This window comes from Poecilia latipinna, unplaced genomic scaffold (genome assembly GCF_001443285.1).
Source record: "Poecilia latipinna isolate Pla-1442-1.1 unplaced genomic scaffold, P_latipinna-1.0 Scaffold1081, whole genome shotgun sequence".
Taxonomy (NCBI): Eukaryota; Metazoa; Chordata; class Actinopteri; order Cyprinodontiformes; family Poeciliidae; genus Poecilia; species Poecilia latipinna.
Window position 1 is genome coordinate 176,862 of NW_015113697.1, and position 16,800 is coordinate 193,661.

Here is a 16,800-nt window from a genome sequence, read left to right on the forward strand (position 1 = left end):
AAAAAAAAGAAAAAAGGGGGGTGAGGGGTTTTTAGGAATGGAGAAAAACAAAAAAAAAAAAAAAAAAAAAAAAAACACCTCCGAAAACCACAGCGTAGCTCTGGCATGTGACTATCCCACATACAGTAAGCGTTCTATTAATAGCTGTCATTCAAATAGAGGCCCAGGCTCAAATGACCGATAGTGGTATCTGTAGCGGGCAGAAACAAACCGAGGTTGGCCGGCGGTAAAGGCCAGATGATGAAATGATGATTACTGTAAGTGCAATGCATCTTGCAGATATTTCCCACCAAAGTTGGGGGAACCACAGGGTATTTAGAAGTATTTTAAAGTTGAATCTCTCTGCTTGAGAAACAGCAGGGTCCAAGCAGAAAAGCAGATGGTAAATGAGGTACTAACAGCAGATTCAAAAGTAGAAACCAGCGCCACTGCAGTACGCCCGTAACGGTTCGAGGGCGATTGGTTTACACCGAGCAGAACGAACTTCCCGGCTCTTTCTTTAATCCGAGTGCTGGGTTTTATGCCGACAGGAATGCTGTTGGGGAGCTTTTCAGAGGAGTTATGCAATCTGGTAGCATGAGGTGTTTTGGGTCATTACAATGCCGTGAAAGATCTTGTCAAAGGGAAGTATGTTTTATAAAGCTGTTAGCATGGGAATTAAAGTTTAGATTAATGGCTCAAGCCCGACCCGAACCCAAGACAAAATTTAGACAGGGTCAAGCCAGAATTATCTGCTTGATGACCAGGCCGGGGTCAGGCTTCGAGTCTGAAAACCAAATGAGAATGCAGGATGTAAAGTTCTGTTAATCTACTGATTATAGCCTAAATAGTGGAGTAGATAGTTTAACCTGTTGAGGAAATAAACAGAGCCAGTAGAGTGTGGAAGTTCATTAGACCATAACAAGCACAGGGCACTCCATCCATGCTGCGCTTCTACCAATCACACATCCCAGATGATTTGCGCTTTGCTCACTCTGTGGCTACAACAAGCGACAAAATAGAGCTGGAAGACGTTAGACAAAAGCTAAAAACAGGAGAAGTTACACTGCATGCTTTAACAATCCAAACACATAAGCAGTAAAATCTTTATTAAAATAACATAGGCTTGGGCCTATGCTATTAATCAATCAGTCGGACTCGGGTTGGGTTGAATTTTGTAGGCCCGACCTGAACTTTAATGTGTCTCGTGAAGAAAGTCTTTTACATGCCTGTGTATATTCTCAGTAATCCATTGTTGTTTACGACAACAGGCTTAAAGGGAAAAGTCTGATTGCCTTCAATTGAAGCTTGTTGAGGTAAAGGCTTTAACACTTTTTTTTTTTTTTTTTGTAATGCAAATCCAACCTTTTTGTTTTTAATTTAGTTAGCAAAAAAAAAAAAAGAAAACAACCAAAGCATTTATTTACCCACAAGGTTTGAAAGTGAACTAGCGGACGACTTATCACATAAATAATGGTATAATAAATCATAATCCCTGCTCATCCTTGGGTAACAAAAATAGTCCCTTGGAGTGCATTTGATTCTTTCTTGTTGAATAATAGATGTTTTGGAAACAACCGGGGCTCTCATGAAACGAGGAAAACAAAGAACAGAATGGACAGGCGGAAGCACCTGAGCTTGCTTTTGTCCGAGCTCCGCTGGCCGCCTTCACCGGTCGATGCCTCTTACCTTTGGCGCAGTCGGGGCCCAAGAACCCAGCGAAGCAGTGACAGTGTCCAGCCACGCACTCTCCGTTCCCGTTGCAGTCCGTGGAGCAGCCATCCATGGAATCTGTACGACCACACACAAACACACATGCGGACGCCGTCAGAAATCGACCGGAGAAAAAGGGCAAAAATTGCACATGTGACTGCATAAGCTGGCATGGCTCTCATGGTTTATTGAATGAAAAGATCTGATAAGCAATGGATGGCTCCCCAGACACAAGGCTTGTATTAGATTAGTCTGATCCAGCTGCTATCGCTCTCTGGGGAGCGGCCAAGCACTCACTTACACTCAGTACCACTAAGCACATTAAACTGCATTACAGGTTGGAAAAGCACCGCACGCAAATTTACAAACATCAAGACCTAATCAACAGGCCGTTTACGGGCGTGCAGTTTAAAACGAGGCTGAACAAAATGGGAAAAATAAATAAAAAAATCCAGCGTCGCCAGTGCAAGAGCAACGGGTGATGCTGCTGTCGTCGCAGCATCGGCGGCGGCAGCATCGGCGGCGGCAGCCGCTCCCTGGGCCTGCTGGAGATCAATGTGCTGCTTGTTTCCACTAGTGTTTCGTCTCATCTGCTGGGCGTGAGTTTCATCATATCTTTCTGTGGGCTATACGTGTTTCATCACACTCCTCAATTGAACTTGAATTAACCGCCCCTTTCTTCTGCCGTTCCTGTGTTCTCCCATTGATACGTCCATCATGTCAGACTGCGTTCTCTGGGAACCGGCAGTGCTGCAAAGATGGATAAAGAGGTGGGAGTGGGGCGGAGGAGGGTGGGGGGGGTTGAGCCCTTTTATGCTTTTGGAGCGTTATATAAGCCTGTTGAGCTCTGTCAGCTCCAGCTCCAGATGCAGGATTTTTTTTTTTTTTTTTCCCCCTTCGGTGGAGAAGCTCCCCAGAAGGCTTGCCGAGTTGGAGGATTTGAACTTTTTCTGCTGGTTGTCATGGCTTTGGCAAGCTCTATCTAAGCTAGATAGAGTAATTAAAACGGGTGTCAGGGATGTCATCTCTCTTATTCGACCCCCGTGTCGTCCCGCTCGCTCGGGCTCCTGTGAACCGGGGTTGGCGACTCAAACCTCCGTAGTCCCCGCTGGCTCGCCCGCTTTCTTTGCGGGGTGGTGGCGGGGGGTAATGACAAATCCTTTCGGCGCACGCGCACGTGTGCGTTTACAAACACACGCGAGTTACTACTCCAGGCGCGTGTGACACATGCTAATGAGACAGGCCCCAGTAGCCCGGCAGCGCGGCGTTATCCTCCAGAGCGGCGCATCGCTGCAGAAACCAAAGTCATTTTCACCTCCATCACCTGTCATTGTCAGGCTGATGGAGAGAAGGAGTGCCAATCATCTGTTCTGCCACACAGTCTGGAGGACTCATTTTTGTTTCTGGGACTCTGACTCTTTCTCTTTCAGAAAAAAAATAATACAATACTATATTCGAATATTCCAATATTGCATTTGGCACCTGACACATACAATGAGTAAAAAAAAAAAAAAAAAAACTTATCTGCAAGGTCAGAGAGTTCCTTTTAATCCATCTGAGACAAGCAGCGCCGTGAGGTGAGGGGTTATAATAATGATATAAGCTCTGTATCTTTCAGGTCAGTGTCCTGACCATAAAAAAAAATTTAAAAAAATTAAAAAATGAAAAAACTCTCCAGGCAATTAAGAGCTAATATATGAAAAGCCGTGTCTCTGTATGTTGCCGTGCAGTGTGTGAGGCAGTGTGTGCTTTCACAGAACATCAACTCTGTTCTTTCCACTGACTAAACGCGCTCCAGTTAGAAATCACTCATGCCATAAGTTATTCAAGTTAAACGCCGTTATAAAATGGGTGCTTCCAGCCAAGGGACCTGATTGGTCAAATAAGCATTCCAATTGTACTTCATGAGCCTGTAAAGTTTCAGCCATGCTTTATGACCGTTGGGGCTTTATGAATTTATGAAACAGTGAATGCGCTGCCAAGCTAACTAGAAATATCAAGGAGTCCTGATGATCTTTTTTTTTTTCCCTCTCTCTCTTTTTTTGTTTATCATGTATTTTGCTGAAGGCTCCAGCTGGTTCACATCATGTCAGACGTCTGCTTAAGAGATTTGTTGTGTTTTGTTGCTGTAGACGATGTGAAAAAGCTGGACGAGGTGAGTAGTTTTAGGCAAATTAATCAGGATGCGGAAAACAGAACTCGGTCTGTGTAGATTTGGAGAGAACGTGGCGAGATTGCAGAAATCGTCGCGCTTTCGCAGTTTACTTTCAAATGTCAGCAGGCACGTTAGTGGAAAGCAATTCCTCCATTTATGGTCAAAAATATGTTTGGAAATATCATTTACAACATAATCTTCAAATTTGCAACCAGGAGATATTTTATTTAATTTCTGTTTTTTTTTTTTGTTGTTGTTTTTTTTTACATGTCCAGTTTTCTTATTCTGGATGAACACTTCAGTTGTCACTGCAAGAAATAAAAACCTTTAAACAACCTTAAAAGATAAATTAAATATCCTGTCCCTGTTTATGCACCAGCTAGCTGTAGGTACAGCATATGCATCTGTGACAGGAAGGTAGAAAAGTGTAATCCGTAATGAAGGGTGAAGTTTAACACCTTTTACTGGATGTACAGTGATGCAGGGAATAAGTTGTTACCAGAGAGAAGTCGGCGAGATTGCAGAAATCATTAAGCGAAAATTTTTTCATGTCTTGCCTCCAAATGTCAGAAGCAAAGGCAGGAGGAAATGAGGCATTAGTAGCAGGAGTTACTGTCGTTATGGTCAAAAATATGTCGGGGAAATGTCATCAATAATTAAATTGATGACATTTTCACCAAATGTCCAAATCCATGAACCTTTTATTCTTTTTTTACAGGATAAGATTTTTTCCCCCCTTTCCAAAGTATTAGCAACATACTTTTCGCTGCTGTTGTAGCTTGTTAGAGGAAATAAGTCACTAAATTGGGTGGTAAATAACACTGAAGTTACTGCTAAAAGAGAACTGAGTTGGGTCATCGTTGAATAAAACAATTCAAACTTTACGTAAAAGGACAAAACATCGTTTACTTACCATTTTTGACCGCTTTCCATTCACTAAGGGAAAATATTCTTCCTCTGCTTAACTTTAGCTGCACTAAGGTCCTTGAATCAACACTACTGCCCCCTATGTGTAAAGAAAAAAAAAACGACTTGCAACAGTGACCCAAATCCACTAGACAAGTTGGAGCCTTTTTTCAAATTCATAACTTCAGTTTCTTGCTTAGGATTATCGGAGAGTCTCAACATTACACTCAGTTGTTTTCTTCAGAATCAAATCTTTTCACTCGCAGAACTTTTACCTGTTAATACAGCAGCTAGCTTTTAAAGCTAACCACTAAGAGAAGTTAGACCATCCTGAGCACCAGTGAATGGAAACGAGCATCATCAATCATCATTTGTTTTGTTTTGGTTTTTTTCTTCTGTTTTTTTTTTTTCCTGGAAAATTCAGTATTTTCTCATATGACTGTGAAAGCAAATCTACAGAGAAAGAGCTGAGTATGCAGTATTCACACATCAGCATATTTGAAGGCATCTGAACGGCATCATTTATTCAGCTCTGTTTTATTTACATAAAGAGAAAAAGAGAGAAAAAAAATGAACAGTAACGCTGACAATTTTCTGTCCTGCGCCGCAGCCTTGAGTCAAATAAAAGCAAATTCTATTGAAGTGAGATGGGCCATGCGATAAAGGGCAGCCACCAGCTCAGCAAACTCGTGTTGTTTATATATATATATATATATATATATATATATATATATATATATGTTTGCCTTTATCCAGATTTCATAACAGCGGCCATCCATGTTTTCTTCTGCCGCATACAAACTCCGCTCGTCAATATTCTGGCAGGCGTGTTTAAACATGCATGTGTTTGCTACATATTGTGTGTCTCCTCGCCTGCATTCAGCATCGTTTCATGCAATATATTACCATCGTCGTGTTCTCATATTTTCTTCCTTGTCACAAACTACTCTGGCATTGATTTCATGTTATTTTATTTATTTTCACAGCAGTCTTGAGTCTTCCCCCCCTAACTCTTATTTATACTCTTCTTTTTCTTATTGGATCCTGTTACTATTTGCTGCGGAAAAGCTCAATTTCCCGACAGAGATCATCTCATCTCTCTCTCTCCGTAAAGGCCCGGCTCTCTGGGCTTTCAGTGCGCCGCGTCTCTTTATGAGAATTTACTGAACCCCGGCTCGATGGTTTTGATTTTCTGCCACCAAAAACAATGCGGTGTCAGGTTCTGGACCTCGTTAGGGGCATGAATAGTCGGCGAAATGAACTCTGACACCGATCCATGCGCATTGTTTCCGTCTTTTGAGCCCAGCCACCTGATTAATAATTGTCAAAGTCGTTAGTCGACTAAGCGCCTTCATTTCGAGGGCCTCTCTTGTCGTGTCTTTGCTTTCATCGTTATAAAGGAGCAACAGGGTGAAAAGCAAGCGAAAGGTTGCCGCCTCCCCGCTTTAGCTCCGAGTATCCGACTCAAAATCCTCTGGTCTATTCTAGACTGTAGACACACGCACACAACGAACGTGTCAACAAATGTTTGACAACTCTGAAATGAAATCTGTGTTTAGCTGTCAGGCTCTGTCAGTCACTGTGAAGAGGACTCTGTCGATATGAAGATGAAACATGTCTGCAGTACAATGTTTTTGGCTTCATCGAGCTTTTTACTGAAGAGCTTTTAACCTGGGATTTCAAGAGGTTGGTGATACACAACTTTAGCTTAAAAGCTTCAAAAGTGCCTCGGTGAAACACAGTTTGTGTTTAAAATACTAAAATATGAAAACAGACACTTAAAAACATTGTTTAAAAAAAACAAAAACTTTTGAGTTGGTTGCTCTCAAAACATCGTGCTCCTTTAAGGGTTTACTGGACAACCAGGTGAAGAAGCAATTACCCTGGTAATTATCCACTTGTCTATATTCAGCCGCATACTCTTGCATTATTCACATCCTTCAATTTACACTGCCATCCGTGTGTGTCATCGCAATGAGCTGCAGTTAGCAAGCCCTGTTATTACTACAGGAGCTGTCCTCCCCTTTCCTATCCGCCGTCTCTCTTGGCATGTCAAACTAACTGGCAAAATGGGAAAAGTTTCCCCCACCAAATGTCAATGAATTTCAAATCACTCCTTATGTTCTTGCAGGGACAAACATGGAGGACGGAAGGGGGAAGAGATGACAGGAAACAGAAAGACGAGCAGAGTTCACGGTCTGCGACACACGGAGAGGGGGAGGTGTCTTGCACTCACCTATGGGGGTGCTGTGGAGCAGCACTTGCTCCAGGTTGCGTCCGTCGTTGTAGAGCGCCAGGTGCCACGTGCCGGGGTCCATGTACTCGATGAAGCCGGTTTCCTGCAGGCCGCTCAGCAGCAGGCCCTTCGGGGTTTTGGCGGAGGAGACGGGATCGGTCAGCGACCTGGGCAGGGCCTTCCCGTCCAGCAGTTTCACGAAGTCAAACTGGAAACGACACACCGACAGGATCGCAGAGGCGTTTTCTGAGCTGGCAAAGCAGAGCTGAGTGAAAAGCATTGCTTAATATGTGCTTGTCAAAACTAAGGAAGTGATGCTTCACAGGATAGATTAAAGGATTGGCCAGGATAATGAAATTAGCAACCGTTTGAAAACGTAAAGTTATTTACAATTAAAATGTGGAAACCATACCCTCTAAAAAGTGTATTATTATGGACTTATTTACATTAATCTCACTTAATTCTTGTGGTCTAGTGATGACAACTTATTTTTTGTGTTGAATTAGCTTAAAAGTAAAACACAATTGTAACTTAAAGGAACATTTTGCTTCAACTTTACTTGAAACAGTTTAGTTCATTGCCACGTTCGTATCCTGTCATCACGACACCGGGACAGACCAGCACCAACCAGGTGCTGGTGGTGCAGGGTCAGAGGTCAGCAAACATAAAGAGGCCTTAGTCCTCGACGTGGCCGTTGCAGGTTCGATTCCCGTTCTGATGCTGCATGTCTTCCCCCTCTACACACTTTCCTGTCTAAATACTTTCAAATGAAGGTTGCCTGAGCCAAAAAAAAATCCTTTATTAGTTTACTTCTTTATTTGAAGCAAAACTAAAGGACTTGAGTAAGACTGAGTTAAATTTGTCAAGTTAAACCAACTTCATAAATTAATTTGGACAACCTTAACTGGATTAATTGTTACCAATTGAAGCAATTCAATTAAGCTGGTTCAACTATTTTCTTTTTTCAATGAAAAAAAAAACTAACTTTTTGTATTTAACCTATGACATCTCTGGAGACGTTACAGTTTAAAGTGGATGAATCATTTATGGCTGTTACTTAATAACATTTAACTGGGAAAATGACGGCAGGAAAGCCGTTGTTGAAAGAAAGCCATAAGAAGTCCTGATTGAAATTTGCAACTGGTCAAATAGAGGACACAGCAAACACACCAACCGGATGAGGCACAAACTAAACCTTCGGCCAGCTTTCAAAATACTGTCACATTGTTTGTAACGGAGCCAAAAACAGGTCCGCTTGTTGATCTAAACCGGGTGAAAGCTGCATAAAACTTGAGGCTGAGGTGGAGGTTCAACATTTATCAGGATGATAACACTAAAGAATTAAACCAGGGTCAAATTTATGATGTGTCCCTTGTTCAGCGCACTTGAATCAGTGACTGAAAAACCTCCTCAGCAAGCAGTCGAGTTCTACAGAGCTCTTCTACTGACCCAATTGTATGATTCAGCTGTTTTTATGCAGAGATAAATGTAAAAGTTGCAGGGCACTGGGCCTCGAGGACCCGGGTTTGAGACCTGTACTTTAGATAAAAATGCAGCCTTTCAATTGACACATTATGATAAATAGGCATTTGTAGTTATAAATTGAGAAAATGTGGGGGAAAAAAACTTTAAGGGTAACGAATCCATTTGCAGGGAGCAGCAACATAACGGTAAACGAGCATGTCAAAGCAATGTTTACTGTTAAGAGACCAATTTACAAAGGTACATATGACTGTTCATAAATCCTAATTATTATGTTAGAAATCTCAAAATCTTAAATGAAAAAAAAAAGCCTGTGTCAACTCAAAACAGCAAGTTCTGGTTCCATCTTTTAGCTAGCATTTGCCAACGTGTCATTTTTCTCAAGAAAATTTCACCGCTCTGATCATATCTTTTTTCGGAGCCTTTGAAGCGCACCTCCACAGATGGAGATTTTTTTTTCCTTCCCTCCATCATACACTCTCTCCTACTGCCATTAACACCTGTGTGTTTAGCTGAGCAAAATGAACAGTGACATAAGGTGATGCAGCCAAGACGTGTCTTTTAGTCGGTAAATGAAGAATAAATTGGCACGCTGCTAAAGCTTTGCCAGACTTAGTGACATGTCAGCATGATTCCTTTTATTGCGTAGTTGTGAATACATGCGGTACGCAACAGAGCCAGGTTAAAAGATCACAAGCTCACATCACTTGGGTTCACCGTGCCTCCGGATTTTAAATACAGACTGTTGGGGGGGGGGGGAGACGACATTGTAGCAAGTATCGAGCCTCGACTGATTCAACTCAGTGTCCTCCCTCCAGAACTTGACATACATCGCAAGACTCCCCATTTCATACGTCTAAACTGTTCTGTTCTTCTTTCTCTCCCTGCTCAAGTGTCTCCACCAGCTGCAGCAGCAGCAGCAGCAGCAGCAGCAGCTCCCTCTTGCCATCTATCCGTCCCTCAGTCCTCCTTGAAGTAGCAAAGCCCTCCCTGAGTCTGATTCCCCTTGAGGGCTCTGTGTCACGCGAATGTCAAAAACGGCTAATTAGACCTCTTCATGCAGACAAGAGCAGGAAAGCACTGATGTTAAAAAGCAGATGACTCAGAGTGAGATGCATCCTTTGTCTCTATACGTGCTTGTTACATGGCACAACACCAGTCGTGTACAGTGTGTGTGTGTGTGTGTGTGTGTGTGTGTGTGTGTGTGTAAGCTTAGAAGCAGAGAAATAATCGTTTTGTTGGAAAAACAACAACATCCACGCTTCTTAAGACAGCTTGGAAAAATATTCCTCTCCTATGAGGACAATATTCTTCTTTTTTTTTTTTGCAGTAGGCAAACAGCAATATGCGACATTACAGCCTACATCTGATGAGATTAGGACCCACTGGCTGATTACTCTACTGAGCCTGATTAAAAAAAACAATAAAAAGTGGGTTTTCCATCATCTCTTACGCTGCGTTTTAACACAGCTGAAGTCACAATTTAATTGTTCTCATTTGCATATTCGCTGTGTCTGTTGTCAAAACAAGTTGGAAGCGGTGATTTGTTCGCGGCTCTTAACTGTTACCTGTTTAAACAGGCAGGTAACAATTCACGCTCCGCTGGGTTGCCGTATCAATCAACCCGTTATTGTGTTTGCACAAATTCAGCTGACAGAAACGCATAAATACAGTTTATGGACACCTGTCTGACTGCAAATCAATATTTTTAAGAGCAAGAAACAAAACTGATTTGAATCCTCAATGGGAGAAGGGATTCCTGGCGTAATAATGCGAGACGTAGACAAGGAATTGCGCTGAAGGAAGCAAGACAAAATGACAGTTTCAATACCTACAACGCCTTTGCCAAGGAAAAAAAAAAACCTTATTCCCCTCCGTTTGAAATACTTCATTGTGAGAACTGGAGTGAGTTCTTTTAATATTCACCCAAATCCAAGGCCAGACAAACGGAGGACGAACTTGGGAGGAAAGGCGCAGTGTGGCCCATCTGGATGAGCAGCAACTCTCCAACAAGGAGCAATCCCTACCTGAGTGTGTGTGGGCGGGATGTTCCTGCGACCGTAGACCCCCAGCAGCGCGTTGTGCGACAGCGACAGATTGAACTTGACGTAGGTCGGATGGTGGACGGTCATGTGAAACCTCCAGAAGAGGCCCGGCGGGATCGCCTGGCTCTGCTGGGTTCCGACGTCGATCTCGCCACGGTCGATGGCGCGGCCCCTCACCCATTTCTCTGCAGGTGAAAGAAGGAGAAGAAGAAGAAGGAAAAAAAAAATCACAGGTGAAACACTTTAGTCACATGCTGGAGATTTATCAAGGTGGACAAGGAGTCCTATTCAAGATCACCGGGAGCAATTAATAACCAACCTAATGTTCTATAACAGCGGCGAGATCAGCAGCACAGCTAATTAAGTGAAACTGAATAGATCTCCAAATGACTAAGCGAGAGTCAAAAAAAAAAGAAAAGAAAAAAAACCCACATCTTTTCAAGGAAGTAGGTTTTGGCAGTCCTTTGGATACACTGTGCATGAAGATGAACTGCTTTAGAAAGCCAGCGTTGGGGTCTGAAAGCTCTCTACCGGGGCTTTGTCGTGCGCTATATTAGCATCTGCTAACAAGAAAGGCGGATGTGTGCGTCGTGTGTGTGTGTGTGTGTGTGTGTCAGAGAAAAGAGGAAACTGGGGATCAGAAGAAAAAAAAAAGTGAGGAGGGCACCGCACACACACGCGGCCACACGCATTCACAAACAGACCAACGCCGCACAGATAGTGTCTTGAGTGAGAGCCCGTCTTTGTGTGTGGAGAGAATAGGGTCCATCCGGCGGTCCCGCCGGCCATCAGCTCCTCTCCTCTCTCTGCGTAAAGCCTTTATCAAGCCCCAGTCCTGAATCTTTTGTGTACGGCGGAGTGGAGGGGGGACGACTCTCTTTGTGCTGGTCTTTATGGAGAGCTATATCTCTGGTTCTAAACTAAGATGGAGGAAATATGTTGACAGAGGGGAGCCAGCCAATCGTTACCACCACAAAGGCAGAAGAACAGTTAGGGGCAGATTCATGGACGAGTCTGCTCGCTCTCAATCCATAACGCCCGCAGCTCCACCACTCCATTATGGCGACACCGTGCACACCCACCGGCCGGGCCGCCGTATATCACATGTGCTGTCACGCTGAGAGAGGGAGCTAAGAGTGCAGGTCTGGGAGGAACTTTCAGCTGTGCTGGAAGTGGCTTTAGGAAGGGCGCCGTGCGATTGACTGCTGTTCTGCCCTCCGTTTGGCTTTACATGTGGAAGGGGGTCCAGAAGTCTTAATGGAATTTCATCACCTCAAACATACTTACAAAGTCTCCAGGGCGGCTGCAGAGCGCTACAGCGCATTATATAACGACACATCAAAACAACAGCTGAGAAATGCCAATGACCACGACACCCAGCAAAGAAATCTGGGTCTTTGCACAGACTCTAGTAGCGAAAAGCTTTGGGAGATTTTTTTTTTGATCCAGTAAATGACAAAGCTTTAACGTACACCAGATCACCAGATGACAGCAGCGGGATTTCATGAATTGAGTACAAGAGCTTGTGAAACAATGTGAAACACAACAGAGCGAGCAGAAAACCCTCCCAAGGCGATAACGTGATTGTAAATTATACATTCATGATATCTGTAAATGAAACACACAGATACAGTAGTTCCAACTCTTCCTTCTCAGCACAAACTCACCGACATGTTTATTATGGACGTCTGGCAAAACATCGGCTGATCAGAAACTAAATCCGACAACATTTGAAGATTCAAACACTTAAAACACAATGTTATACCATACCACACTATTCTATACTAATCTATACTACGCCATACTATACTGAACTGCATTATACTATACCACACTATGTTATACTACACTGCGCTATGCTAAAGCCACCATACCATACTATGCTATACAATACTATACTTTGTATACTGTTCTATACTTCACTCCACTACACTGTGTTAAACTTTACTGCACTATACTATACTATACTATACTATACTATACTATACTATACTATACTATACTATACTATACTATACTATATTACACTACTTGAAAAATCTCCATCTGCTTGTTCCACCTGCTCTGGAGAACCAAATTGCTATCATTCTCAAACTGATAAAAAAGGCTCCAGATAGAAAACTTTGCTACACCTTTAATTTATCATGAGATAAAATACAATCTAAGAACAACATACTAATTCCTTTTATCCTTTCTGCTACGGTTTAGATTGGGCCTAAAATATTAGTCTCCAATGCGACTAATTAACTCTAATTAGAGAAGTGAGCTTGGAGTAAACCCGACATACTGTTTTAAATTGCTACCAGTTTAAAACACTTCTGGACCTCTGACTTGGCTTAGAAGTGCAACTTCTCCCATTTCTTAGCCTTTGCTTAACATCTTACAGGTCCACTTTGTCGCTTGTTGTAACCGCAAGGTGAGTCAAGTGCAAATCTTCTGGGATGTGTGACTGATAGGAGAAGAGAGGAGTGAAGAGGGGCCGCATGCGCTTGAGTTGTGCAGTGCACTGCACTTGTTACAGTCTAATTAACTTCTGCACCTCCCTGTCGAATAAACACCTACTCCTCTGCAGCTACATTAAGCGAATCAACATAACTTTTTACAGTGCATTCTTGCTTAGTTTCTCTGTGCTCTATGTACTGTAGGCCTATTAAAAACACACCCCAGCATCGCCAGCCTGACCCTACCTGTCTATTAAGCATATTAATAAATGATAATAAGCTATTAAGCATACTAATAAACACAAAATAACAGCAGCAAAAAAAAAATATATATATATATATATATATATATATATATATATATATATATATATATATAAGTATAAAAGTATGCTGATAACTTTTGGTGACTGAGATGAAGTTTGCCGGTATGCAGCAAGAAAGAAAGGGTTATAATAAATACTTAACAAAAAAAGAAAAAAAGGAGGGGACTGTCTGGAGTCTGAAGTTCGTATTGGTCTGATTTTGGACTCTCCTTCAAACAGAGTAATGGTCTAACACACTTAAAGTAAGCATTCACACAATCTTGGCCAATTTTACCTCAGCAAACTGTTCCTTTTTATGCTAACCCACACTTTCTGTGTCTGGTTACAAAAAGCATAAAGATCAGCAGATGGTTGGACATCTTAAAAAAAAAGATCTTTTATTCGGCTTTAGATGAATGAAACATGAACAGGGCAGAGCAGAGCACTGTCAGGCACATAGGCGTGCAGGCTGACAGGCAGGAAGATGAGCAATCAGGTCCTTCTGAAGCTAATTACCGTACGGTGCCTCGCCGAGCCTGACGCAACGAGGGGACAGAAAAGTGGCGTCCAGGTCAGCTGATGGGAAACAGAACGGAGAGACAGAGGAGAGGGGAAACACGAGAGGAGGCTTGCCTAGAAAAGTGAGCGGCTGTGTCATTTTACAGCTGCTGATGCAAGACAGGAGAAAACCTGCGTTGCGTTTCTTTAATTCTGTCTCATCGGTGAAGGGTAAATCCGAGAGAGGTGAGGGTCCGAGACGATTTGGGAAGTTCCACGACCCTTTCAAGCTGCTCACATGACTGCTGTCAATCAGCCGTGATCTCAACAAAGAAAAAGACAAAACATCTTTTTCAAATGGAAAAGCTCTGCTAATTTCTTCCTGGCAGGCAAATTGAATACAAGCTTAAATGAACGAGGCAGTATGCAAACAGCGAGGTAAAATTTCTTCACGCCTTGCTGTTTCCCAGCTTTATTAAAGGAAGAAAACTGCTCGAAATTCACACCTACTACTGGTTATTAGCAAAAAAAAAGAGATAAAAATAAATGTTATTGCATGAATCTCCTCTTGTGCTTTTCATCATTAGCTGGCAAGCAAAGCAATTTGTGAGCAAAAACATGAGTGAGGTTTATTTAAAAAAAACAAACAAAAAAAACATGTTTTTTTTTTTAAATGTTTTTTTAAATAAAGAAGTGATTAAAGGGCTCTTTGGCTTCTTCATGTCTAACATCAAACAATAAAGCAGCCTTGACAGAAACGATTAATCATTAGTGCACTTCTGTAAACTAAATAGCCTGCATTATATTAATGATCCTGCTTCAGCCAATTATGCAGGTAGCGCTGCATGTTGTACAACAAAACTTACTACTGCTTTGACTTAACACCATCTACTACTTTTAAGAAAAACAGGCTGGGTTATTTTCCTCAAATCGCTGGACATCAAGATCAGATTTAGTTTGTTTTTTTTCTTCTCCAAAACTCTCCTTCTTCGGTGTGGTTTGTTCTCAAATTATTCTATCTATTCGGGGTGCGACGGCGTGGCTCAGTAATGGTTTCCATTCCTGACCCCGGGGTATTTACTGAATGTTTTCCTGTTCTCTCTCAGCCCTTCTTCCTGTAAACCACTCATTAATAAAGGCCAAAAGAGAGAAAAGAAACTGACATCTGCCTCATAAAACACCATCAAACTCCTGTTAGCATCTGATTTCTGGTAAAGTGTAAGCTATTATTAAGAGCAGACGGGCACTGTAAGCTTGACCATCTGTTGCAACTGTGTTTGCATAGCCTAGTAAAAAAAACCATGAGGCTGAAACAACAGAACATGCCCCCCACAGACAGTGAAGGTGTGTGTGGCCCTAGTGTGAGGTCGCAGTGCTATAACACTGATTCGATGCTAAGCTAAAGGAACATTTTTAAAATTAGTGTTTTTTTAATTACGTATTTTCCAGGCACATAGTGCCATTTTATAGCACAATCAAGTAACTATGTTAACTTCAGTTGTTAAAAACATTCTCTATATATCTATCAAAAATGACTAAAGAGAAATTTTACTTTGTAATTTAATGCTTTGAAATTGGGCCTCTGTCTCTTTAAGAAGCTCTTGCTCTTTCTGAAACTCCGCCTTCATTTACCCCTCCTCTATTAACCCTTTAACAACGTTTTTACCAGTGTTGCTCTGAGAAGCAGCTCCTTTAATGAGCTCAGACGATGCACAGTTCCACCAGGTGTTTGCTAATTGCTGCTGGCTAGTCTGAAGGAGCTGAGTGAGGGAGTGGTGGCAGAGGGCTGCTCTGTGAGGCGGAAGCTGTGAAACCTGGAGCTCAGAGGAGGAGCTGCGTCTCCATAGCGATGCTAGGTCCAACCAGGGGTTTTATGCAGCTGAATGGTTGCCAAGGGACATTAAAAGACCTCCCAAACTTGCATCAAAGAATCCAGGCAACACTCCAGGTTTGTTGTTGATGAGGGAATAACCTTATAACTTGATGTAAAACTCAAAAGAAGTATCTTTACATAACACCGCTCCTTTAATGTGTCTTAATGGCACAAGTACTGCTCCTTTCACCCTCTTCCCTGGGTTGCACTGGTGCACTTTAGTCATGTCACAGCAGACATTTTTGGGTATAAAAGGGAGGAGTGTCTGTGTGCCAACCTTGTTTCAATTGATACCTGCCAAGTGGATGTGTTGTACCTGAATGACAGCAGAAAATGGAAAGGGTTGCTCTCAATATTCTACTTGTAGTTCTGTCACAGAGATTGGTCTTTATGACTCCAATAAATAGTATCTACCAGCAGGACGTCACTTAGACCTGCAGTACTTTGGACAAAGTGACTGTAACCAGTCCTTGGGTCAGTCAGTGTTGGGGACGGCTGGCCTAGACGGGTTGGCCATGATCCCATCATGTTTCAGATTCAACTTGTCCAAATGAGGGTAAAAACCAAAATGAGTAGTAAAAAGAGTAAAATAAATGTTTCAGGAAGTCATTTGCATTTACATTGATAAGTCTCCAACAGCAAAGAAAATCAATGTCACATGTACGGTTTAAGTACAACGGGGCAAATTGGTGTGTTTTGAGGAGCGTTGTCCAACTTCTGGGTTTAAGATCCACTTCCTGCAACTCTTAGATTCATGCTCCAAGGTAACTGAGTCAAATGAAAAATATATACATGGATTATATCTTTATATAGACCTGTCTATTGATTTATAGATTAACAGTTCGTTGCTCCGTTCTTTGTCACGATTCTCCCATTTCAGAGTTTTGCGCAACGTGCGCAGCGTCTTTTTTTCTTTTTTTACCCTATAAGGCGCGGAGTGGTCGGGAAGCGTATCGATGGAGAAAAGCAGACTGACGTAAACCTTTTAGCTCTGGTATTCTGATGATTAAAATTAAAAAGTGCTGTTGTGCTACCGTTTCACACCAGATCACTCACAGAACCAATGTTAACGCTATAAAATGAATGGTCTCTATCGTGGTATCACCCATGGAGGGATTTCTCTATTTAAATGGGTTCATTTCTCAGAGGGATACACAGTGAGGACAT

At 42.3% G+C, this 16,800-nt stretch overlaps 1 protein-coding gene across 1 annotated transcript in view; it reads right to left on the minus strand.

Moving 5' to 3' along the window:
• The window catches only part of tenm1 (teneurin transmembrane protein 1), a 332,218-nt gene that overhangs the window by 143,620 nt on the left and 171,798 nt on the right, over window positions 1-16,800 (minus strand). Inside the window, exons 7-9 of the mRNA XM_015052017.1 lie at window positions 10,499-10,701; window positions 6,990-7,197; window positions 1,669-1,770 (exon numbers count right to left, since the gene is read on the minus strand). Coding sequence (XP_014907503.1) covers window positions 1,669-1,770; window positions 6,990-7,197; window positions 10,499-10,701 — 513 coding nt within the window. The remainder of the gene's footprint in view (window positions 1-1,668; window positions 1,771-6,989; window positions 7,198-10,498; window positions 10,702-16,800) is intronic.